The following is a 26,620-nucleotide window of genomic DNA, read 5'->3' on the forward strand; positions in this document are numbered from 1 at the left end:
TACGCCTTCTTGATTTCTTTGTTGGCTCTTGTATTGCATTGCAGGGAAATAATAGCAAAGGCAGCAGAAAAATTTAAAATTGGCAGACTGTTGTTTCCTCTAGCATCTGATCCAATGGGACCCTACTACACCACTGTTCCAGTCAAATTTCTTTTACGGATTTTTGTCAACAACTAGGGCTATCAATGGTGGAATCTCAAAAGAAGCGAACACATGAAATTATGGTTTTTACCTGCCTTTGATTTGTAATGGCGCTTCATAATTAAGCATGCTTGACCTTGAGATAATCACGCCTCTGCATGCTGTGTTATTTTCCTTAATGTCCGCCATTTCTTGCGCTTTCTTAAACCTCTTTCTTCCAGAGAAAGGAATACGCAATCTGAAGGTAATTCGCGTTTTGTTTTGTCTTTAAGTTACTGTGTCGATTGAGGAAGCCGATTGAGAGCGATGGCGGAGGCTGCATTGTCCGTAGGATCGCGCTTCAGAACTCGGGATTCTAGTCCTGAGTCCGTCGTTTTCACTCTTGAGTCGAATCACAGCGTTTTCTCGTCTACTTCTGCCAGTGTCGAACGCTGCTCCTTCACATCCGACGCTCACGACTATGACTGTCGAACCTCTGATATCTCCCTGTCCCTGGTAATGTCGTCACTTCTCTCATAAGTAACTTGCTTAATTAATTCGCTTGCCTTCTTCTTTCGCGTTTCTGGAACGAGTAGGTTTTTGTAGCTTGCATGCTTGTGAACGACATCCAATTCTTTCGATTCTTTAAGCGGATACTCTTTTGTTTTTGACAAGCGGGAAAGCTTGAATAACTAGTTTGTACCTATAATGTGATGGAATATTTCGAGTTATTGAATTGAGTGAATATGGCGGTGAAGATTCTGTTTGAATTGTGAGATTTTGCATAAATAGTCGCAGCCGGAGTACTTTCGAGTATGCTATTTTGGAATACACAAGTAATAGGCATACTCGAGCTCGTTGTCGAATTCGTAGTTTTCGAAATCTGTATTTGATTGCAGCATCTGGAAGGGAACAATGAGGAATGCAAAGAAGAAACCAGTAGTCCAGATTCGGATCCAAATGCAATCAATTCCAATTTGGGTATGGAGCACAGTCGTCAACCTGGAAAAAGAGAGAGAGTTAAAGGTACAGAGTTGGTTTTCAGGCTTTAAGATTAAAGAGAAAAGAAAAGGATAAAAGAAAAGAAAATGTTAGGAGTTTCACAGAAACGACCAAGTTCATTAGAGTTTTCACATTGTGGTCACCCGTCTTCGTCTCACGTTCGATATCTTCAAATCTTGGGCAGTTGAAAGGGAAAACAGCTATACTGATGGGATGGATGGACATCAAGCGTTGGATATGGCTAGAAGCTCTTTTTCTCTGGCTCTCAAAGGTAATTTGTTACCTCACCTAATTGATAAATGCTCAGTCTTCAACATTTTGTGAAAGATACTAGCCCGGCTGTTTTTACAGAATGTCGGGATCGAAGAACTAGATCTGAAGCTTTAATGAATAAGGTAGACAGGCAAAGACCCGCTTCATTGGACCTGAATAATGTCACTGTCTCATCACCTCGTCTGGCAATCGTGCGAAAGAGCTCTTTCTCACCTCGAATGTCTGATACTAGTATGTTACAAAGTCCTGCCACGCAGAGCTGTAAGCCTGCCAATGCCGAAATCCAAAAGGGTTGGAGTTCAGAAAGAGTGCCATTACATAAAAATTCTAGCTCGAAGCATATGACTACTGCATTCTTGCCTTTCAACAATGGGAGGACGTTGCCATCAAAGTGGGAAGATGCAGAGCGGTGGATTTTCAGTCCCGTTCCAAAAGATGGCATAGTCAAGCCCGCTGTTCCACCAGCTCAGAGGCGGCCAAAGTCGAAAAGTGGCCCACTTGGATTCCCTGGTATTGCATACAATTCATTGTATTCACCAGGAATGCCAATGCTTGAAGGATCGAAGGAAGCAGATTTCATGTCTCCGCCGTTTTCAGCGGGAATGGTTGCAGCAAATGAGTTGGCAGTTCATACTAGTGGTCATGAAGCAGACAACCCTGTGGAAACTCAGCCTGGCATGGCACGCTCAGTCAGCGTGCATGGCTGCTCCCAAACGACAAGTGAGTTCCTGTTTACCACTTCAGTTGGTACAACTTTAATCTTCTTTGAACAAAATCTCATTATGTCATGATTTATTGAATTAATCATCAATTTGATCGAAATTTGTTTAAATAGTTCGCCTTCTGTCCTAGAGTATGTCAAAAGGGAGTTTGTTCTTGGGTGGTGAAAAAACTTGAATTATATTGATTTCAAGACTTGTTTCTAATCCTCCAAAACCACCGTTTTAATCTGCTAAGTATAAAAATGTAGGTCAAGACTCTAACGGAGTTGACAACTCAGCCACAATTATATCTCGTGATGTTTCAAGAAGGGACATGTCGACCCAAATGAGCCCTGACGATAACTTTAAATCATCTTTGGGGATTAGGCTGCCTATCTCTGTTTCCGCTCCTTCTGCACAGCCCATTTGGGAGCTAAAGAGTATGTCTTGCTTGAAATCAGAAGTCAAGGATGTCGAGGTTGATGGACGAGTTACCTTGACTAGGTGGTCTAAGAAACACAAATCCCGGATTCCATGCAAGGGTCAAGTTCATGATAAAGATGCAGAGCCTGTCATCTGTGCTTGGGATGTGTCCGACACAACAAAGAGCATCTCAAAGTACGTAAATTCTTCTGCACAATCATATTTATATAAGATGGTATAATGCATCTCAACCTCATGAAGAAAAAATAATAAAAATTGATTTTGAAGAGATTTTAATTATTAAAGACAAAAACTATTGAATCGAAGAGAGACAGAGAAAAGATGTGCTTTCTGCACAACATGAAGGTTGGGACTGGAGTGTTGATATTGTTTAGACACTGACATTAGATTATATTGGTAGCCAGAATTCTATGTATTTGTATTAGTAAGTTATCATGCGGAAAATAACATAATAATACTAACTACTTCGTTGCCAATCCCTACTCTTTTGGCAGAGTAATGAGAGAGGAGGCAAAGATCACAGCATGGGAGAATCTTCAGAAGGCAAAAGCTGAGGCAGCTATAAGGAAGTTAGAGGTTTGTCTTCAACTCTACCTATAACATTTATTGTTGACATATATATGCAGATGCACACGTGGCTTGAAATTTTCAGACATGAAATTAGTAAGTTATATACACGAGGATTTGACATGATTTGCTCCCTCTCACGATGCAGTAGAGTATCTTTTACTAAAATCAAATGTTGAAACTTATTTTTCAAAATTTATTGCTCATCTCCTTCAGAAGTCGTTGTCTTTATTACTTGGTTATACCGCAGTGCTAAAGTTTTGAACAATTTGCCATGCTTGATATTTTTGTTTCTCATGGGGAACTATGAACGTGCAATAATCTTAAATTCTCTAAAACTTAAGATACGGGCATAAAAGTATAGTTACTCATTTGGAGGTATATATAATTCAGATGAAGCTGGAGAAGAAGAGATCATCATCCATGGATAAGATTATAAATAAGTTGAAATATTCTCAGAAGAAAGCTCAAGAAATGAGGAACTCCGTGCTAGCTAACCAGATGAGTCAAGTTGAGGGGTCTTCTCGAGGAGTAATATCATCTGGGAGAAGCCCTCAGAGGACTTCATTAAGTGGTTGTTTCACTTGCCACGCCTTTTGAGGCCCGCTCAGGTTCAAGGAAATTGCTCATTCTAGATTCTTATGCTACAAGGAAGTTCTTCATTCATTCTCTCTTCACAAAATCCTCCCCAACCAAACCAAACAGAAACTTTCTCCCAAATTAACAATAGAGATTTTCAGGATTCTCTAGGGGAAAATCCAATGGCCGACCAAGTCAACGGTTTGTTGATTTTTAAAGGGTCGTTCGGATGTAGCATATATTATACATATGGATGTCTCTTGAATATATTATACTTGGTGTCAAATTTTTTTCTTTTACTTTTTCTTCCCAAGCTTACCACGGTTTCAATAATTGTAGGGGTCGTTTTGGAATTTCATTATCTTTCATTTTTGATTCAACAATATGGAGAAGTGAAGATTTGAATCTTCGATCTTTTAGTTGAAGATATGTTTTAATCAGTATATACTCACGTATTCTTATATATATAGGTATATTATCTAGGGAGGGTGGTGTGGAGGCCAAAATCTATGGTTGTTATTTGAGTTTATTTATTTCAAGCTATAGATTTATTTAACCTACGAGCAACATATTTCCGGTCATGTAAGCCAAAATTGTCAAAAACTCAAATTTTTATGTTGCAAACTAACATGGTCACATTTTATGTTGTATTTGATCTAAATTTTCAAATTGAAATTTTTTTAAAAATACGAACAATTTTATTTTAACAAATGGATAACGTGGCTGCCGATGGTGAAGTTACACAGGTCGGCAAAAGATGATTGAAGCGGAAAAGAACGACAAGGATTAGTCTGATCATTTATTCATGTGTTCACATACACACTCTACTTTACTAGCTAACTTATTTCTAACCATCATTTATGGTTGTGTTATTTGCATATATATGTTTTTCATTGCCAATATCTCTTTTAGATATATAAAATTATTTCTTTTATATCTTTCATCTTTATGTGTACATAACCCTTTATCTTTCCATAACACATTATTAAAGCAAGGTCTCTAAAGAAGCTTGTATTAAAACAATACTTCAATTAGATTAAAAAGTAGGAATCTTAAAGCATATTAGAGTGAAACTTTATTATCAATTAAGTAAGTCTTTAAAGCTGGCTCGTAGGTCAGATTTCCGTGACTTCAAGAAACCTATATTATTATATATTTGAGATCTTCATCTTCTCCACATTCAAGTACTGTTGAGCTTCGAGACCGTCTTCAGAAATTAGGGTCTTTTGAATGTCTTTGAGTGGTGGCATTTTTCCTTGACGGGCCAAATAAATATAATTCACACACAAGTGAGCTGATGCTCCTGGAATGAGCAACCCAAAAAACCTTAACAATAAAGTTTTAAAACCCTCGAAGTAATAAAGAGAGAACTTGATGAGTGGCATCATTAAACTTCTTATAAGCTCCCACAAAGCGAACAAGTATTTGGGTATCAGCCATAATGGCGAGAAGTAGTTCTTGTTTGGCTGCACCTCCATAAACTGCACATCAACCCAAAACGTTACTTAGTTCCTGACTCGTAAACACCTATCCATGCCGATTAGCTCTTGACTAGTGAGGACTTATGTTCATCAGTTTAACAGCTAAGAGAGAAATGCAAAAATATAGATTTTTTTTTTAATTTTAAAATAATAAGCTATCATTTTTTCAAATGGTGGTCATCATAAAGATAGGTCTTCGCTAGTTAGAACCGAAATATTTTTCTTGGTAGTATTTGTACTCTTTGAATTACCTGCCCACTGTAGCAGCAGTTGAAGTAAACGCATCCGCCAAAGTGTTTGTACCATTCATCAAAGATATCGAAAGGAATTCTGGGCACCAAGTCCATAGAATAAACATATCGATAATATTTGAAGGCATATTGTTTTGAAGTGCTTTCCATGAACTTAACAAACTGGCTGTTGCCAACTCTGGGCTGGCCGAAGGTGTAAACAGCCTGCAGCTTGTTCAGCACATCGGACTCGTTGTGGTATGAGAGGATGGTGACAAACAGGATTGCGAGGGCTCCGCCCAAGCTGTGGCCAGTGAAGATGAACTTTGCCTTGTCGTTGGATTTGGCAATGTCTCTAAGTTGTTGGCGAAGGTAATAATATGCAAATTGGTGGTCAGATTTTGGGAGTTCCTTAGGCCAACCAATGGTGCCCTTTTGGAGGCCGAGAGCTTCCATGAAGCCGCTGTGGATGTTGCCAATGCGTTGATCAACATTGTACCACGAGAAGTTCAAATCTAATATGGCATCATATATGGTATTTGTTCCTTTAAATGCCACCACTGTAACATTTGGGTCTGTGGCGGTATTCTGAAACATAGTCGCTTGAGTTCTAGCCTTGCTCTCAAACACTGAACATCATGTTCAAATTTGGTCAGTTTTGCAAATATAAGAATTGAGTTTTTGACTTTTGTAGAAATTCAAACAAATGAGTTTTTATTTTTGAAGTATAGTTGTTGTTAATCACCCCCTCAACCTAAAAGGATAAGTTTTTGGGTTCGACAATACACAACTATTTTTCTTTTCATATTTTGCAAGAGTCCAAGTCATGTCCCTTAATTAGTCGAATGAGCCTATCCCTCTGGCCTATCATTGTTGGGTCGATCCGGCTGGCGGCTCCTGCATCTCCTGCGTCTCCATGGGGGCCGTCCTAGCCTGGGCAACATAATGGTTTCGCCGCCGAGAAGAAAGATGAGTTCAAATACAAAAACTTGTTACTCTAATACTGTTTTAAATCATCTATCAACCTCCCTAAAGGCACATTAATGGTGCCTCCGCTCGCCATCGATGCAGGAATAGAAATGGTCGGCAGTTGTTGGTCGGAGATGGAAGAGAAAAGAGAAGGAGTGAGGAAGAGAAGAGGGAAAAAAAGCCACTTACGGTAGTCAACTAACGGTCAAATGACCATTTAGAATTATTTTTCAAACTATAGGGACAAAAAATAAATATTTTGAAATTTAGGGACTAAATAGATACCTACACCAAACTTTAGCGACAAAAAGTGTTATTTTAAAACTTCAGAGATTAAATGAACACCTACCCAAACCCAAGGACGTATATTTTTTAATAAATTTTTTTATCTATTAGCTAGGATAATTATCAAGTTATAATTTAATTTTATTTATTGTTATATTAATATTTATAAAAGAAAGAGAAGTTATAGAGTTATTAAATGGGAGACATGAATGAGAGAAAATGTTTGAAGAGGGATAACTACCTGTGAAGGAGTACACATGATGTACAAAAAGAGAGGATTAATAAAAGCCAGCTAAGTTGATAAACGCTACTAAATCCGTGATTACTGTTCTTGATTTATTGTTAATTGGTATTTCATTCAAAAAAAGTTATTTGATATTTAGATTAATCATTCATTTATTTTTTTTTGTCAAAAAAAAACATTCATTTATGTTAATCAATTTGATGATGTATGATAATTAATCTAACATGTAGTAGTTAATTAATAGCTCCAATAATTACATGAACTAATCAGATTAAGACCATTAGTTATGAATCAATTCTATTCTGACTGTAATAAAAAATAAAATCTATTCTGATTGAGACCATTTAATCAAAGTCCAAAGTCTTACTATTCTCAAAATCGTAGCATCCAAGTAGTTTCATCTGCATTAAGAAGAATAAAACATGATCAGTTCATCACCATCACCATCCTCAAGTATCAAAAAATCCAATGAACTATGCTAGGATCGGTAATAGCTGAGTAGTTAAAGCACCTACCAACTACGATCCCAAATATTGACGATTCAATCGGTGTGGGAATCTTCTAAATAACCGCTAATCATATATACTTGGTAAAAAACATAATAATGAGACGAGGTAAGTATTATTGTATTTACCTTCCAGCAGGAATTGACGACGGTGGCAACCACAGATGATTCAGGCGGTGAACAGTCTTGGTACACCAAATTTGAAGCCATGACTGTAACGGCACCATAATATACGAAAGTGTCGTCGTCGTTGAGTAATTTTATGTTCTCCTCCTTACCTATTTTCCAATCTCTACAGTTCACTTCCGATGCGTAAGTTTGAGGCGCCGTCCTGAGCTTTTCTGCATGCAACAACACAATTAATTAACGAGGATCTGTTTACTGGGATCATAAAATCAATCGAAATCAAATAAATAGAAATGAGAATGTTATTCTTTTGATATTATTGTTTACTAGTTGTTTACTAAAACGTCGAATCAGTATACAATTTCTTATTTCTAGCTAATTACAAATTTAATCTTTTTTAAATTAAAATAATACTAAATTATATTTTTAATTACTATTTTATAGTAACTATTTATTATTAATAATAATTTATTTAATATTAATCAATAATAAATAATTAAAATAAAATTACATCAACTAAAATATTTTTAGTTTTTTTATTAGAAGAATCAACATTTAATAATATAAATAATTCTATTTAAGAATTTATTAGTATTTATTTATAATAATAAAGTAAAATTAAATATAAATTTATAATATCTTATTATAAAATTACAAACTAATAAAAATGGTATAACATTTTTGTTATAAAAAAATTATTAGTAGTACAGATCAAAAAAATTAACACAAATGAAATAATTAATAAAAAGGCTACATACTGATCTCATTACAGACGAGAGAGAAATGAAAAAAGTTGTAAAGTAATTATATTAAAAACGTGGGGTCAAAATAAAGAATATGAATGGATCAATTAAGTTGTACGAGAGGAATGTGATTAGACTTGAGGTGCATCCCACCTAGTAAATACGGAATTCCAACGTTTAATTAAATAATGAGAATTCGAATCTACCATCTTTTGTCGGAAATCCATGACCACCAACAACACGATGGCCAATAGCTTTGATAGTCATGGCCGGATCATGTTACATGTAATTACCTTTTTTATAAATATCAGCCCTTATTATGAAAATATACCTGTACTGGACTCCCACTTTTCGAGCAGATTGGCGAGGGCGAAAAGGGATTTCTGCGACAAAATGGAGAAGAAAATAACCCATCGGTTTGTAAAGCTTGTGTAAGACTCTTCTTTTTCGGGAGGGCAATCCACCAACTTCCTCAGCTTTATGGAACCGAAAGGAAGTAAGAAGATGAACAGATCCAGCAGAGTTGCTTCCTTCGGCTTCAGTTTCAGATAATCATTACTAAATTCGTATTCTAAAGAACCCATTTTTTCGGTTCAGATCAATTTCTTCATTTTGTTACCCCAAATTGGCTTCGTTTTTATACCCACAATGGAGCTCGAGCAAGGCCATCGCTCTTTGCAAATTTAGAACTTTTAACACAGGTGTGTGGAAATAATTATTGGCAGAGACACGGCTCAAATGGCGACAATTTTATTACAGGGTCTTGAATTTATATACTGTCGAGGATTAAACCAACGTGTGCCGTCCAAAATTTGAGTCCCTGGAATCTGCTTTGTTAACTTGCCACGCTAATCGAGAGATTCTGTCTTTCCTTCACCAGCTGCCTTCATCGCTGTCAAATATTATTCATCTTTCGGGTATTTTCATCTTACAATTATATTATTCAATTAGATTCCTTCTATAAATTTGTAATCATCAGTGTTTAATTTAATTGCGAATCAAGGATTTGCAAAGCTCGAAAAAAGTGTATTGACAACACTCCGAGGATCTAATTAGTACACAATCTGATCTATTGCTCATAGAGAGAATAGTTTCACATATCGGAGGCGTGGATCTCTATTTATAGAGATGAACTTCCAACAGAACTTCGTTCGACAGCACTCTAACGGTTCTTCGACATCTCAAGGAAATTCGACATGTTGTCAGAGAACATCCCTGATTGTCTTTGCACTTGCAGGTGTTCTTTAAAGTTCACTCGTACCTGATGACAGTCGACCAAAAGGTAATACGTAACTCAGCTTCTAGTTGTCGAGCTGCCAAAATCACTTGATAAAGATGTGGTTGAATCTTCTTATCATTCTGTAATAAGATTATACATGTGAGGTTGACACGTAGTCTAGGCTACTAAAACAATAGTACTTCAATTAGATTGAAATTAAGCAGGAATCTTAAAGCACATTAGAACGAAACTTTATTATGAACCACTCACATACATAAAGTCTTTAAAAGCAGTTACCAAACGTTTTGGCTCGTGGGTCAGATTTGCATAACATCAAGAAATACACTAACAAATAAACACACCTTATTCCCACATTAAAATATAAAAGCGCACACATTACAAATATATTATATATTTGGGATGTTCATGTTCTCCAGATTTTAGTACTACTGATGATGAGCTTGGAGATAGTTTGTAGGAATTAGGGCCTTTTGGACGTCTTTGGTTGGTTGTTGTATTTTTCCCCAACGGATCAAATTAATATAATTGAGACATATGTGAGCCGAGGCCCCTGGAAGAAGCAACCCAAACAACCTAACCAATAAAGCAGAAAAACCCTCGAAGTAATAGCTGGAACACTTGATGATTGGGATCATTAAACTTCTTATAAGCTCCCACCATGCGAACAAGTATTTGGGTATCAGCCATATCGGCGAGAAGTAGTTCTTGTTTGGCTGCACCTCCAGAAACTGCACATCTCAACCCAAAACAATTAATTCATTCTCCTTCCTATCCTTAAAAAAGAGGGAACTAATTAAAAATGATCCTCCCCATAAATTTCATTTCAAAACCGATTAACATAATTAAAAAAATAGTTCATGTCTTAGAAGTACGGGGTATACCCATCTATTATCATTCACTTGTAAAACCCACCTATACCATTTATTTTATATATAATATGGTAGTAAAAAAATCAATTTGTTCAGGGAAGTTTGCAATCAGTGTTTTTTTTTGTCACTATAAACACTTAGCAAATATGTCTTGAACAAATTAATTTTTTTTTACTACATAGTTATATATAAAATGGACAATACTTAGTCAATTTGGGGTAATGGGATGTTGTATACCCTTTGTACTTTTTTCTTTTAACAAATATATATTTTTAAATGAGTAATCAGTTCGTAGAGATCATACAATGGCTTATAAATATATATTTTTAAATGAGCAATCAGTTTGTAGAGATTAACAATGACTTATAATAAACGTGAGCTATTCCTCTCTTTGTTAACTCTCTTTGTCAATTGGTTTTGAGATGAAATCTCATGAATATTAAGATGGTATCAGATCCCAAGACGCTAAAACGAACTTCCGGTCTAAAATGGGATCCGACCATATTAATATTCATGGGGTTGTATCTCAAAACCAATTGGAGATGAGAGGAGTAATTCATATTTATTATAAACCATTGTAAGGTCCCTTATCTTTTCAACGTGAAATCTTTAACAATATAAAAATAGGTCCTCACTAGTTAGAACGGAAGTATTTTTCTTTTAGTATTATCACTCTTCGAAGAATATAATTACCTTGCCACTGTAGCAGCAGTTGAAGTAAACGCATCCGCCAAAGTGTTCGTACCATTGATCAAAGATATCGAAAGGAATTCTGGGCGCCAAGTCCATAGAGTAAACGTATCGATAATATTTGAAGGCATATTGTTGTAAAGTTTTCTCCATAAACTGAGCAAACTGGCTATTGCCGACTCTGGGTTGGCCGAAGGTGTAAACAGCCTGCAGCTTGTTGAGCACATCGGACTCGTTGTGGTACGAGAGGATGGTGACAAACAGGATTGCGAGGGCTCCGCCCAAGCTGTGGCCGGTGAACACGAACCTTGCCTTGTCGTTGGATTTGGCAATGTCTCTAAGTTGTTGGCGGAGGTAGTAATATGCGAAATCGTGGTCAGGCGTGGGGAGTTCCGTTGGCCAACCTATGGGGCCCTTTTGGAGGCCCAGAGCTTCCATGAAGCCGCTGTGGATGTTGCCAATGCGCTGATCAAAATTGCACCACGAGAAGTTCAAATCTACCATGATATTATCTATGCTATTGGTGCCTCTAAATGCCACCACTGTTACGTTTGGGTCCGTCGCGGTATTCTGAAACATAAATGCTTGAGTCGAAGCCTTGTTCTGAAAATCTGAAGATCATATTGTTCAAATTAAAGAGAAAAATTGTTCAGTTTCATAAGCATATATGAATTGGGTTCATGAATTTCTTAGAAATAAATACTATTTCCATCTATCTACTTTTAATGTTTTGAATTATTTTTTTTCTTATGAGTACAATATGTGGGAAGAGGATTGAACTCACAGCTTCTTGGTTACAAACTAAATTTGTAAAGAAAGATATTAAAGACAAAAATATATACGATAGAAGTCCAAAATCTTACCATTCCAAAAATTGTAGCATCCAAGTAGATTCATCTGCGTTAAAAATAATAACACATCATCATTTTATCACCATCCCCAAATATTTCAACCATGATTATAATTGAAATTGCATCTTATGGTTTTTTATATTTTAGGCAATTAAAAAATAGTTCAATTTTTATTTTATTTTATTGAGTTCAACAATGCTAGGATATATGGTATAGTAATAAGTACCTTTATTTACTGAGCTATGTTTGAATAAGTTATAGCTCCGTAGTTAATGGCACGCACTCTACCATCCAAAATATTAATAATTCGATTTAGTTAGATATATTATATATTTAGAAAAAATAGTATTTTTAAGAAATGAATTATAATTTATATCTCTAAACCTCGCAAAGTAAATCAATTTTTTTAGTAAAATACTGCCTATCCACTTTTTTTAAATACTTCCCTACACATATGATTTTCTACCGATTTTATGATGTGACATATTTTTATTGACTTAAAAAATCCAGTGATCTACTTTGCAATAGAAATAGACAGATAAAAATTAGCCAGGTAAAAAGGTAACAGGTGTATAAGTTTTGTTTCAATTTTCACCGTACACTTTTAGTCTATCAAATTAAACAATAGATTTAGATCTGAGTATTACAATATTTACCTTCTATATACAACTTTTGCTCTACTCATTCTCACTAATTTTCAAAAAACGGCATAAAAATCACCAACTTTTCAAAAAAAAAAAAAAACATAAAAATCACTAATTCCAATGAAGATCAAACCTTAATTAAGTAACACAAAATTAAATCTGAAGTCATACACACAAGATCAACAATTGAATAATATAAACATATACGCAAATTTTAACAAGAAAATCTAGCCATTAAAAGTTCAGTTCTTCTTGTACTAAAGTTTGAACCTACGTATCATAATTCATTCAATAGCTCCTTCTCCTGTTTCTTAGGCCTTTGGCCTCTTTCTGTTCGAAAAAAATAATTCATTCAATAGCTAGCATGATAACCATTTTTTACAGTTCTTAAAAAATAAAAAATAAAAATCTTAGCATTGGACAAATATTGCACCCTTTTTGAAGCAATTAAGGTCCATTAATTCTAAATTGAAAGTTTAACTTCGTCAAATTTCATAGGTAAAAAGATCCAAGGTAAAACTGATACTTTTACCTATAATATATAATTTTTACAGTCGTAGGATGAGAATCAAGCAATCAACTTTTGAGATGGTAATAGATGTCTTTATTTATTGATAGCCATATAACACATATCTAACTGTTAGAAGAATCAGTACCACCGCACATATATTTATTTGAATATAATATACTTAGCCATATACCCATCTATAGGAATCTTTCTACTGATCACGAGGTAATCAAGTATTATTGTATTTACCTTCCAGCAGGAACTGACGACGGTCTCGACCACGGAGGGTTCAGATGAATAGTCTTGGTAAGCCAAATTCGAAGCCATAACTGTGACGGCACCATAATATATGAAAGCGTCTTCGTTGGGTAATTTTATGCTCGTACCTATTTTCCAATCTCTACAGTTCACTTCCGATGCATAAGTTTGCACCCGCCAGAATTTTCCTGCATGCATGTGCACGCAATACGGTAACAATACAAGTAATTAACATAAAACGAAATTAAGTCTTTGTATATATGTTTTAACGAGTTGAGTTATGGTGTCGAAATTCAACCATTTCGTTTCATCGAACCGTGATTACTTTTTTGAATAAATGTTACTCCTCCTTATAAAATGTACCTCGCATCGGCTCCCACTTTTCGAGCAGATTGGCGATGGCGAGGAGGAATTTCTGGGACAAAATGGAGATGAAGATAACCCATCGGTTTCCAAAGCTTTTGTAAGACTCTTCTTTTTCTTCGGGGCAATCCACCAACTTCCTGAGCCTTAAGTAACCGAAAGGAAGTATGAAGAGAAACAGATCCAGCAGAGTTGCTTCCTCAGGCTTCAGTATCAGATAATCATTACTGAATTGGTAATCTTCGGGACCCATTTTTTTGTAATCCCACCCAACAATAATGCTCAAGAGGATTGAGAATTTTTTTAATTTGTTAGCGAAATTGGATGTTTGGTGCTTCGTTTTTATAGACACAATGGAGCTAGGTTAGCTGCGGTAATTCTGTCTTACTTTGCAAATTTCGAGCGTTTAACTAACGGTATGTTTGGGAGTGATTGCCAAAATCACTTCAATTTTCATTGTTCAGCAAATTAAAAATTTGATTTTAAAAAGCTTAAAATTATATTAAATTGATTTTTAAGGTATATAACTTGTATGATGTTTGAGAGTGATCAATTATGATTTTGAAAAAAGTGATTTGAGTATAATTGATTTTCCAAAATCTGATCAATTTAAAGTGATCTTAAATTTTCATAAAATCAATTTTTTTTTTAAAAAAATTTGTCAAAGATATATTACCATGTCAAGAGTGATTTTGGCAAATACCCACTAATGGCAGTGTGTTTGAGAGCGATGGTAGGATGAATAATTTTGAAAAAAATAGATTTAAGTATAATTGATTTTCTAAAATCACCGTCCAAGTGATCCTTTAAAAATTAATTTGGATTGATTTTAAACCTTTCTAAAATCAATTTATTAATTTTTTCAAACATGATAAATGAAAATAGGAGTGATTTTAACAATAATAAAAGTGGTCAAAATCATTTCCAAATACATCGTAAACCAGCAGGGCTACTGATGTTGGATTTACGAGAGTCTCAAATTTATATTCTGGTTTGGTAGGAGAAGACTTTTAAATTTGCATATCTCTATTATTGGGGGTAGCCAAACCACGCGTTATGGCGATCCATTCAATAAATTTTCATACATGTGGATGGAAATATCACTATAGCTATGTTGGATGACCCTTCGCTTTAATAAATGAAACTTTAAACTGTTTCATGTTTTTAGAAAATGGAGATCGTATGACACATGGTTTGATAATTTATTTTTTCTGTCTTTTAAAAAGTTAGAGAAAAACCACAAACTTACAACTTCAACATAGCTTCACTTATTAAAACACTTTGTATCTCTAATAAAAAAGATAATGAGTTCGATTTTCTATTTCTACATGTTGTACTAAAAAAAGTTAGAGAAAAATAAAGATTTATTTTTAACGAGAGATACTGGAATATGTTAGAAAAGAAAAACAATAAGGAAGAGAGAAAGTTGTAAAAAAATAAGGGAGAAATTTTAGAGAAAGACAAGTTAGTGAATGAAAAACGAGTTAAAAGAGAGGGAAAGAAAAGTTATATACAGAAAGAAATAAAAAGGCAAATAATTGAGAGAAAAAGATGAATTAGAGGGAGATGTGGAAAGGAAAATATTTAATGGGTAGAAAGCTAGTGTGATAAAAGAAACTTTAAAAGAAAAGTGAGATAGACATGTCTCTGATTGGAAAGATAAATTTACAGAAACAAATTTTAAAGTGAGAAAAGTTAAAAAGAGGTGAAAATATAAGAGTAAATTACGAAAATAGGAAAAAAGGGAATATGTATTCTTTATTATTATTCTGCCAAGAACATGATTTGAACTCGTGACATGAGGATTTTCAGACCTCTACTGAACTATATATTCCGACCATTTCGACACACTATCCTTATTTTAATAGATGACAGTGGGTCTATATCAATTTCAATTTCAAGGCTTGGATAAAACTTTGGAAGTTTTAATACAGTAGACAGTATTATTAATCATTCAAATTTAACAATGAGGATTTCTTGCACAAGAATGTTCATTTGTACGTGTATCATATATAATATATATCACAAGTCTTGTGACTAGTGAAGGAATAAGATCTCGATAAGCTGGGCTCTTGGTAGAGCATATGTATTTATATATATATATATATATATGTGGTATTAAGTTTAAAAGTTTACAAAAATGACATAAATTATAAACTTATACCATGAGATCAATTAAAAACCTTTTTTGTGACTTTTAAGAAAAATTAAAAGGTCATTATATACTTTTGTAAGTACATACTTTTGTAAGTACACTTACCCTTTCAAAAAGTTTTTCAAAATAAAAGATAATTAATTACTCAAATAGCTATGTTTTTAAGAATAAATAAATAAATAGAAAGTAAAGTAGTTATCAAACTTTTCATATAGATAAGACGGCTAAAAATCATCTCAATAGAACAATAGATGTCTGGAAAATTCGGGATACTACGGTTTCATATAGATAAAAGTGCTAAAAATCATCCCAATAGAATAATAGATGTCTGGAAAATTTCTGATACTATGTCTTACGGCATTATTATATATTCTCTTTTGTTCATTGCTTATCATATCAGTATTGTATTAAAAGTTATGTGAGATCTACCAATATTACAAAATTATTTATAAAAATAAAATCATAATTGTGAGCAAAAGGAGTATGGTACACTTTGGTCGTGTACTAAATTTTTTTTTAATGAAATCTCTTGGTGTCAAGTTTTCAAAATTTGCATGAGATTTGATTATTTAGTCAAAGTGATCTAGAAAAGAAAATAAAAATTTTCTTTAATTTTCTAGCCTTTTTTTTCTTTTTTTTTTTCTCTAACTATTGTATCATTTTAAATTTATTTTAAGTGATGTACAATATATTCATGCAACATCAGTCGTATTCATATTATGAACTATTAATTTTGTGAATATGTTTTTTTTATATCAAAATTAGTAATAGAAAATCACTGATCACACCTGTTGTTTCACTTTCAATTAAGTTGACATAATTATCTCAATAACCAAATCTTTATTTAATTTGTCTGAAAAATTATTAAAGGTAGAATGAAGAACATAATTTGGTGATGCAATTATTTTTGGATAGTCCATTATTCGAATTCCAAATATAAGGGTTGAATTTTGATGGAAACCATTTAACCAGATCAGCAAACTACAAATTAATGAAAGAAAAAAAAAGGACACATTTTTTCATCTTCAAATATAATATGAATTAATTATCTACTCTATAAGTTTCATACCCCCAACTAATTCGGTGGCCGACATTTATTAAAAGCCAGTATCAGATCAATAAAATACACGTCTAAAAGAGACTCTAAGGAGCAGATAATTATATTAAGTAGACTCAAAGTAGATAAAGAGAAAAAAAAAAAAAATTTGAGAAGTAAATATCATACGAGTTTTTTTCCCTTTCTTTCTTTTCGAAAAACATAACATTACAAAAGAGTAGAAATTTAAATTTTCAGACTTAAAAAAAAGGTGAACTTAGTTGTTAAAGCTCTATTTAAGTTTTTATTTATTATTATTATTATTTTTACATTAGCTCTATTTAAGTTGTGTTTGGGGAAGAGAATACCCTGGACACGTGGAGGACCCCTATTGGTGCTCCAAGATGACTCATGAGTCATCCCTAGCTCGGATCGCCGAGATCACCACCACTAGCGTTGACAAATGCTAAGTATGAGGGCCGAGGTGAACCTGGCCGAGGTCCGACCTACCGGGAAGCTCGGTAGGGGACGATGTGAGCTACTGTCAGCGGCGTGATTATCGGGTGTAACCGTCGGTCCCGAGATTACCGGGTGTAACCGACGGTCCCGAGATTACCGGGTGTAACCGTCGAGAGATTAGCGGGACTACCACCCATAAGTAGAGGACCTCACTCCACGATCAGGTACGACGATTTCTGACCTCGAACTAAACTGGGAATCCGACCTATACTGACTTGATCGTCGGAGTGCTCACCTTTTTGTGCAGGTCCGCCCAAGTATTCAGATCGGTCCGGAGGCCGAGTTTGAGCTGCAATCAGAAATATACTGTTGTGCATATCCTTGCATAAACAAGTTGGTATTTGAGACAACTTTGAGAGGATAAAAATAGGCAATAAATTTACTCTTCAACCTTCAATTTTGTTTAAACTATAAAGGATGAATAAACTACTGTATGAGTTCGAACATAAGACCTCTCGCTCTGAAATAAACTACCACTCAACCCAAAAGTTTAAGTTGGATTGGTAAATTTAATTCAGTACCTCAACACACTATTTAAAACAACATAAATAAAACAAATCAAGTAACCTATAGGGTTGAATTGTATTTACTATTCAAACCATGAGAATATTTTGAGTATCATATATTCAATGGTTTTGCTTCGGCATATACACCCCCTCGAGGTGATAAGCATAGTTTTGTTTTTTTTTATTTTTTAGAGAAAGAAGTCATTACATTCATAAAGAAGTACGTGAGAAACTTACGTACAAAAGAGTAGGCTATATAAAAGTACTCCCATTGAACGAAATTAAAATTGTCATAATTACAAAAAAGATGCCGGTAGAGGACGAAATTTTAATATCTTTCCAAAGGCGAGCACAAGGATGGAATTTGTTCAAGAAAAAATCGATTATTTCTTTCCTGCCAAACATTCTAGAGAACAGCAACAATAACATTTCAGATAAGCATAGTTGAAATTTGATTGAAAGTTGAAAATTGAGTTCTCTAGTAATTTATTTATATATCTCATAAATGAGATGGTTCTAAAATAACTTAATTTTTTCTTCCTTGAGAACTATTGGTGATGAGTGATGAACAATAATTTAAAGTACATATTTAAAATTAGAAGCCTTATGTTGGAGGCACACCCTAAAAGATAAAAAATGGTTATCTAAGACAAATTGTGTACACACTGTTAAGGAAGAGTACACGTCATAAATGATTCCTTTTATTTTAAAACTTTAAAATCCTAGACTGTACTTAAATCTTAATAACATATTTCTTTTTAGTCTTCGTTTCAAAAATTTAAACTTGGTTACGAAAAAATTATTTTGTGCAAAATTTCACTTTCTAATAACATTCGACATCTTAGAAAAATCTAAAAATTAAAAAAAAAAAAAAAACAATAGGCAGACCATGGTTTTTGTAAATGACAGATAAAAATAGAAGAAATTAATAGATACACCTTATTTTTTAAAAATTAGAAATTGAAAAAGAAGAAAATAGAAAACAAATAATCTAAGGTATGTTTGGTAGCTCAAAATTTTGAGTGATTTTAAATGTGGATGGATTTCAAATGAATGACAAATTCATGTGTTCAAATATGTTTTTTTAGTATAACAAATGTGGGGATGGAAGATCGAACCTCTAACCTCAAGGGAAGGAGTAAAGTGCCTTAATCGTTAAGTTATTATATGATCATGTTGACATGTGTGTCCAAATATGTTAATAAAACAATAAAATTACACAAGTTGTTTTTTAAAAAATAACAAAGGTTCTTGCCACAAGAACATAGCTTTAATGGGTTAAGGCACATGTATCCAACCATCCATAAGGTGAAAAAAAAAACAAAGGTTCTTGAGAACTAATTTATTGAGAATTAGTAAGACATTAAAGTTAATTAAGTAGAGATTTTTTAAAGGTTAAAGAGAAAGTGAGAATTAACTAAAATATTAGGGATCTAATAACTAATTATACTGCCAAGAGGGGTAAAATAATTTCTACTGCCAATAGGGGTAAAATAATTTTTAATAAAAAAATACGAACGAAAAAGAAAAATTTAAGAGATGAAATTAAAACTAATTATTTAAAATAAAGAAGTGAAAATGAAATTTAATCATACTTATATTTGGTTTATTTAAGGACGACATAAAGTAGATGAAGTAAGAATATAATCATATTTATATTTGATTTAAACTAGAACGAAACTTTATTATGAAATACTCACACATGAAACCTTTAAAGTACATACGAAACATAAAATAGTCAGGTTACTTGACTTGTGTAAACCAAATTTGGCCAGTTGATACATAATTAAGTTTGTTTATAATTTCAAATTCACAACGAATATGCTAATTCCCACGGGCTACAAACCCAAATTTCTACCCATCCCATATATTTACAATCGGAATCTTCCCAAACACACCTTATTACATATTAAAATATACAGAACACTTTAGGCAAAGCAAGATGGAGGAAAATAAAAGCACACATTACAGATAATATATTATATATTTGAGATGTTCATCTTCTCCACATTCTGGTGCTCAGCTGCAGGAATTAGGGTCTTTTCATGGTTGCATTTTCCCCAACGGATGGAATTGATATAATTCAGACACATGTGAGCTGATGCTCCTGGAAAGAGCAACCCAAACAACCTTAACAGTAAATTCGAAAAACCCTCCAAGTAATCACTTGAACACTTGATGACTGGGATCATTAAACTTCTTATGAGCTCCCACCAAGCGGACACGTATTTGCTTATCAGCCAAATCGGTGAGAAGTAGTTCTTGTTTGGCTGCACCTCCAAAAACTGCGCATCAACCAAAAACAGTACATATTGTTAAAATGGACTCAACTAAAAATCATTAAACCACAAATAATTATTCAATAAAAGAAAGGTGATAATTTTGGAAAATACTTGGAAGCTGTCTCTATGCTGACCATTCAATGTTTGACGATGGTGGTCGGCACAAAGATAGTATCAATATTTATGAGGTTCCATTTCAAAACCAATTTACAATGAAAGAGTAGTTCATATCTATTATAAACTTTTGTAACGTCCAATTACTTTTCCATGTGGATTCTTAATATTCTTCCTCAAGATCGTGGATCTTTCAGTTTATTGATTTTGACTGTATGCTCGTTTGAGTGTTTTGAGCTCTGATACCATATTAATTGACTTTTGAGATAAAATTCATGAATATTAATATGGTATCAAAGTAAAAAATACAAACGAATATTCGGTCAAAAAATGAGACTCGACCAAGATCGATAGCCAAAAGAGTCACGATCTTTATGAACATATGAACATATATTTACAATAAACATAGATTATTTCTTAATTGATTTTAAGATAGAACCATAAATAATATTAATAAGATAGATTTTCACGATAAGAATGCAAGTATTTTTAACAATTCTATTCGAAGAATTACCTTCCCATTGTAGCTGCAGTTGAAGTAAACGCATCCGCCAAAGTGTTCATACCATAAATTATCATTGAAATCAAAAGGAACTCTTGGCACCAAGTCACTAGAGTAAACGTATCTATAATATTTGAATCCATATTTTTCGATAGTGTTCTCCATAAACTGAGCAAACCGGCGGTCGCCAACTCTGGGCTGGCCAAAGGTGTAAACAGCCTGCAGCTTCTCTAGCAAAGTGGCGTCGTCGTGGAAGGCAAGGAGCGTGGCAAAGAGGACGGCGAGGGCTCCGCCCAAGCTGTGGCCGGTGAAGATGAACCTCGCATTGTCGTTGGATTTGACGATGTCTCTAAGTTGTTGGCGAAGGGTGTAATATGCGAAATCGTGATCAGGGTTGGCGAGTTCCTTGGGCCAGCCTGTGCCCTTTTGGAGGCCGAGGGCTTGCATGAAGCCGCCGTGGATTTTGCCGATGCCTTCAATGTTGTACCAGGACAAGTTCAAATCTACCATCCAATCATATATTTCAGAGCTACCTCTAAATGCCACCACTGTTACGTTTGGGTCTGTGGCGGTATTCTGAAACATAAATACTTGAGTCGTAGCCTTGTTCTGAAAGTCTGAAGATATCGATCATGTTCAAATTAAACAAAAAAAAAGTTGTTAAGTTTCATAGATATAAGAATTGAGTTTCTTATAACTTTCGTAGAAATAAAAAGAATGAGTTGTTTTTCTAGTTTTGTAAGTATAAATTTGATCAATATATACTATTTTGTTAATATAATTAAGTTGATTAAATATTTTGTTAATACTATTTATAAATTTGCGAATGGATACATTAGAGAAAGAAATATATAGATTAGAATATAACTACTGATAGGCGGGCTACCTATGAAATTTTTTGTTTTTAAAAATAATGCTTTATTTACTAATGTTTTTTTTCTCTAATCTCCTTTGAAAAAAAGAGTTTTTCAATTACATTTTTTTTAACTTCTAAGATTACAAAAAGATTTTTAATTCTATTTATTATCATATTAATATTTATATAAAGGAAGAGAAGTCATAGAGGTCTTTTAGGGTCTGTTTTGTTGGAAACTCGAATTCTGTTTTTTGTTTTTAGATTCTGAATCAAATGGATCCAGCAAATACGCGTGCAGGATTTTGGATATTTGTTTTTGAGAAGGATTCTGTGATTCGAACAGTAGAAATTCTAAAAACGATTTTTTTTTATGTTTTCAGATTTTCAGATTCAGAATTTGAAATTTTGAAGATGCAGAATTACATTAAAAATGATAAAAACTTTGATAAATATATTATTTCATATTATAAACTCATTTTATGTTTGTTAAAATTAAAACATGTAAAATATAATGTATTCTAAATTATATAACCTTGTAAAATAACAATTATACAAAATTCATAAAAAAATATTAATAAATTAATTAATATAAGTTTAGATTAAACTAAAATTTAGATTGCAACAACTTCTAGTTTGATTCAATTATCAAATCTGCTACACATATCTAAAAAGAGTGAAAACAAATAATAAACTCTGGTTTTCATTGAATCCTCGTTTTCAAATTTCTATTTTCTGATTACCAACCAAACGCACCCTTATTTTTTTTTGGATTGTTGTCCTTACTGGCCTATCGTAGATTCATAGGGATAATAAAGCAGGCTAAGTGGGTAAATTTATTTTTGGTCACTTTCCAAAGATTATTAAAAATTAGGCTTCATTGTGGTCAACTATACATCTTACACCAATCATACAATTTTCTCTCCACGCAGTTTTAGGATACAATATTGTAAAAATGATGGTTAAAAAAGAAATATTAATATAGTAAAATAAAAAAAAAAGTAAATATAAGTATATATCATGATAAAATACTGAATCAGTTATTACTGTTCATCAATTAATATGTAGATATATTGATTTATTATGGTCATATTTAATTGGTATAAAAGTTATTAATATCCAGATATTTTTTAGTTCAACATTTACAACGATATATGTATATATTGGGTGGAAGTTGGAACCCATAACTTCTTAATCAAAGATATATGCCTCTATCAATTGAGCTATATGTTCAAGTTGGCTGATACATTCAGATTAATCATTATCTTAATCAATTTGATGATATATCATAATTAATCTATGTTTTTTTGTTGTTGTTGCAGTATAGTAGTAGTTAATTAATAGCTTCAATCACATCAACTGGTCAGATTAAAACCATTGATTAACCAAAACTATTCTGATCGTGACCATTTAACTAGAAGTCCAAAGTCTTACCATTCCAAAAATCGTAGCATCCAAGTAGATTCATCTGCATTTAAAAGAATAAAACATCATAGGTTGTTCATCACCATCCTCAAGTATTCAACAATTATAATTGAAGTTATTGTCGTTATTCCTTTTATAACAGTTAGATATAATAGTCCATTCAACAATAGCGATGTGAGATATTAATAAGAGGCAAAAATTGTAACCTTAACAAAGCAATTAAGGTTCACGAGATGAAATTAAAAATTTAAGATAAAAATTGTTGCACGTGGTCAAATTTTATATGCAAAAAGTAAAACTTATATTTTTGCTGTAGCACATTATTTTTAGTTCAATAATTACGAGGTGGAGATCGAACCTTCAATCTTTGAGATAATAATTGTCACAAGAACCAATACCACCACATATATATTTATCAGCCTGATCGATCCATTGCTAAAAATTTGAAGTCTATTTATAAAAAAATTTCTATTTCTCTACCTTTTGCATCGGCTCATAAGAATAATTATTGTATTTACCTTCCAGCAGCCATTGACGACGGTCTGTACCACAGAGGGTTCAGGTGAATTATAGTCTTGGTAAGCCAAATTCGAAGCCATAACTGTGAGAGCGCCATAATATTTGAAAGTGTCATCGTCGGCTAATTTTATGTTCTTCTCCATACCTATTATTTTCCACTCTTTACAGTTCACTTTGGGTGCGGCGCAAGTTTTATGGAACTTTCCTGCATGCATTCACACGTAACATAACAACGCACAATTAACTAAAATAATACGAAGTTCAGTCCTTCTTAGAATTGAAAAATTACCCCTCTTTGTTAATATATATAATTATACCTCGCATCGACTTGCAGTATTTGATCAGATTGGCGATGGCGAGAAGGAATTTCTGCAACAAAATGGAGATGAAGATAACCCATCGGTTTCCAAAGGTTGTGTAAGAGTTTTCTTTGGCGACGGGGCAATCCACCAAATTCCTCAGCTTTCTGTAACCAAAAGGAAGTGTGAAGAGAAACAGATGGAGCAGGGTTGCTTCCTCCGGCTTCAGTATCAGATAATCGCTACTAAATTTGTTTTCTTGGGAGCCCATTTTTTCGCAATCCAAAACAAAATTGGAACGAAGCTCAAGAGGTTGAGAATTTTTGTTAATGAAATTGGATGTTTGATGCTTCGTTTATATAGACACATGTTGAGAAATTTTTGGAGGAGGTCTAAAGTTTTTTTGGTTTGTGCATTCAATAATTTTTTCTACATGTGGATGGAAATATTACAAACGAATGTTAGGGTATTTTGGTCCTTCTTCCACCCACTTCGCCATAATTAATATCAAACTGTTTAGACTGTTGGATGATCATTTTGGATTCTGTTTTTAAATGTTAGGAAAAAGTTAAGACACATGGTTTGATAATTTTTTTTCTTTCTCGTTTTCATTGTTTTAAAAAGAGTTAGAAAAATAGAGAAATTTTTGAGAGATGGAACAAATATTGTTGGGAGAATAAAAGAGAGAAATTTTTAGAAAAAATTGTGATGTGTTCATATTTTACTTTATGGGTTATGGGGATGGTATTGAGACGCCAAACTTGTAACATGTCTTTTATTCTTATAGTGACAACGTTTATATGCTCTAATAAGCATTTTAATATTGTTCTCTCAAGTTTACTGGCTCTGAAGTGTCTTATATATCTTCCCCATCAGTACGACGCTCTAATTAGCATCTCAACTCTCTGTCCTCTTGTGTCTGAATATTTTTTTTTGCTCTACAGTCCCACCACCAAAGATTAGAGAGAGAATGTAGAGAATCCAAAAATTAAAAGAGAGATTATAAGTAGTAGATAAATAGATTCTATGAAGAAGTAAAGTAGGTATCAAAGAACGAACAGAAAAAAAAAACCTTAAAATGGATAGAATGCAGAGGATCCACAAATTAAAAGAACTACATAGAGGAGATAAGTAGCTCTATATGGAGTAAGTAGGCACCGAGAGCTCACAAAAAAAAAAAAAGTACGAGAGAGTAATGGTCCTAATTAAATTTGAGATATAGGAGTGACTATAGGAAGTAAAGAGGGGAGTTCTTTTTTCTTTTTATTTTCTTGAAAATATAATTAATAGGCATGCTCACCCTTTAAGCTCCAACGAAATAATCATTTTGATGTTTGGTGTTAGATGATTAATTAATTTCCTTAAGCTATATTTAAATTGGTATTAGAGACAACAACAAAGTTTCCTTGCACGTGGTGTATGGACACACCACGCCCGTCTTTGAAGTATATAAAATTAAATGGGTATTAAATATTTACAGGTTCAATTAGACCAAATCATTATCAATAATTTGATTTTTATATTTTAAAAAGTTTTACTACTATAATATTTTCTTATCAAAGATGTTAGATATCGTGAAATGTTAAATTTATCCTAATTGATTATCTTAAATTTTTAGATTCATTGATATAATTTAATCATGTTTAGATCAGTAGTATCGGAATAGAATAGAAGATTTATGGGTTAGGATAAATCTAATATTTATAGTATCTAACATCCTCCCTTCCTCGTGGACTTGTAAATTTGCACAAAATTCTATAAGTGGAAATAAATATTAAATGAGAAAGAAATATAATACAGGAGTTCGAACATAGGCCTTTTATAAGATAAAGAGGCTAACACAATTTTATAATATACTTGAGCTACTTCTAGAATTTTATTTTTTAATTATTTATTTATCAATTTTTTTTAATGCAGTTTTCCCTCTCTAAGAACACTAGAGATCTTGGCCAAATTTAGAAAACAAAAAATAATTGATGAAAACTACTTTTTGTTCAGTTTTTAAAATTTAGATAAATCAAAATCTAAAAATATTTCCCTAAAATTAGATTTAAAGCCAAAAGAAAAAAAAACCTTAATTTTGTTAACCTTAATAACTTAAAAACAAAATAAAACAAAATTATTATTGAATTGAAACTTAGATTTCTATATCCCACCCATGAAAACTGATGAACATTTGTTACCCCTCAAAAGATGTTTCCAAAATTTTAAATAATATGTAGAATATGGTTTTTGAAACTGACCATTAACGAATACACCTAACTTTTAAAAATTTAAAATGAAAAACACGAAAAATAGAAATACAAAACAAACCTTAGCTAAACCTAAGTTAAACAATTATGATTTCTATATCTAACCCATGAAAGTAGATGGACATTTATAAGATGTTTTCGAAATTGAAAATAATATGTATAACATGGTTTTTAAAGTGATCGTCTCTTCTACATTTTTCAGGTCCAAAGTGCAATTCCTTGTCAAGTCGATTTATTCATCACAGAAAACCTTAGCATTCCTCTCCCTAATAAAAAATCTGTATTATGGAGCAATGCTATAAGTGCTATTCTTTGGCATACTTGGTTAGAAAGAAATCACCGAACATTTACGAGTTTTTCGAAGACTACAACCAACATTTGGGAGGACATCACAGTCACTGCTTTTCTTTGGTCTACAAAATCTAATCTTTTTTGTACTTACCATTTATCTACTATATCTCTTAAT

The 26,620-nt window shown here is 33.0% G+C and overlaps 4 protein-coding genes across 5 annotated transcripts; 1 reads left to right on the forward strand and 3 right to left on the reverse strand.

The window, feature by feature from the left end:
• Positions 1 to 5: 5 nt before the first annotated feature.
• Positions 6 to 3,972, forward strand: LOC111009843 (uncharacterized). 2 transcript variants are annotated; one of them, XM_088119708.1, is made up of 8 exons: positions 6 to 224; positions 414 to 636; positions 1,020 to 1,146; positions 1,307 to 1,393; positions 1,474 to 2,115; positions 2,366 to 2,714; positions 3,035 to 3,116; positions 3,501 to 3,972. In XM_088119708.1, exons 2-8 carry the CDS (start codon positions 448 to 450, stop codon positions 3,705 to 3,707), a joined length of 1,683 nt encoding a protein of 560 aa, XP_087975834.1. In that variant the 5' UTR covers positions 6 to 224; positions 414 to 447; the 3' UTR covers positions 3,708 to 3,972. The 2 variants fall into 2 exon arrangements, with proteins under 2 accessions (XP_087975834.1, XP_022138778.1); XM_022283086.2 differs by lacking the exon at positions 6 to 224 and having other exon boundaries at positions 231 to 636.
• A 714-nt stretch (positions 3,973 to 4,686) lies between these two features.
• On the reverse strand, positions 4,687 to 8,886 carry LOC111007483 (triacylglycerol lipase OBL1-like). The gene is made up of 5 exons (XM_022279870.2): positions 8,601 to 8,886; positions 7,530 to 7,741; positions 7,263 to 7,296; positions 5,419 to 6,026; positions 4,687 to 5,167 (listed from the first exon to the last, which is right to left on the reverse strand). The coding sequence occupies exons 1-5, from the start codon at positions 8,851 to 8,853 to the stop codon at positions 4,835 to 4,837; spliced, it is 1,440 nt and encodes a 479-aa protein (XP_022135562.1). The 5' UTR covers positions 8,854 to 8,886; the 3' UTR covers positions 4,687 to 4,834.
• An 818-nt stretch (positions 8,887 to 9,704) lies between these two features.
• LOC111007494 (triacylglycerol lipase OBL1) lies at positions 9,705 to 14,004 on the reverse strand. The gene is made up of 5 exons (XM_022279890.2): positions 13,693 to 14,004; positions 13,321 to 13,517; positions 11,932 to 11,965; positions 11,072 to 11,679; positions 9,705 to 10,237 (listed from the first exon to the last, which is right to left on the reverse strand). The coding sequence occupies exons 1-5, from the start codon at positions 13,943 to 13,945 to the stop codon at positions 9,935 to 9,937; spliced, it is 1,395 nt and encodes a 464-aa protein (XP_022135582.2). The 5' UTR covers positions 13,946 to 14,004; the 3' UTR covers positions 9,705 to 9,934.
• A 5,604-nt stretch (positions 14,005 to 19,608) lies between these two features.
• On the reverse strand, positions 19,609 to 24,227 carry LOC111010582 (triacylglycerol lipase OBL1-like). Its single transcript, XM_022284055.2, has 5 exons — positions 23,921 to 24,227; positions 23,603 to 23,808; positions 23,094 to 23,127; positions 20,819 to 21,423; positions 19,609 to 20,193 (listed from the first exon to the last, which is right to left on the reverse strand). Exons 1-5 carry the CDS (start codon positions 24,171 to 24,173, stop codon positions 19,888 to 19,890), a joined length of 1,404 nt encoding a protein of 467 aa, XP_022139747.1. The 5' UTR covers positions 24,174 to 24,227; the 3' UTR covers positions 19,609 to 19,887.
• Positions 24,228 to 26,620: the final 2,393 nt, after the last annotated feature.

Source organism: Momordica charantia (genome assembly GCF_013281855.1).
Source record: "Momordica charantia cultivar OHB3-1 chromosome 11 unlocalized genomic scaffold, Mcharantia_2.0 BLBB01000011.1, whole genome shotgun sequence".
Lineage (NCBI taxonomy): Eukaryota > Viridiplantae > Streptophyta > Magnoliopsida > Cucurbitales > Cucurbitaceae > Momordica > Momordica charantia.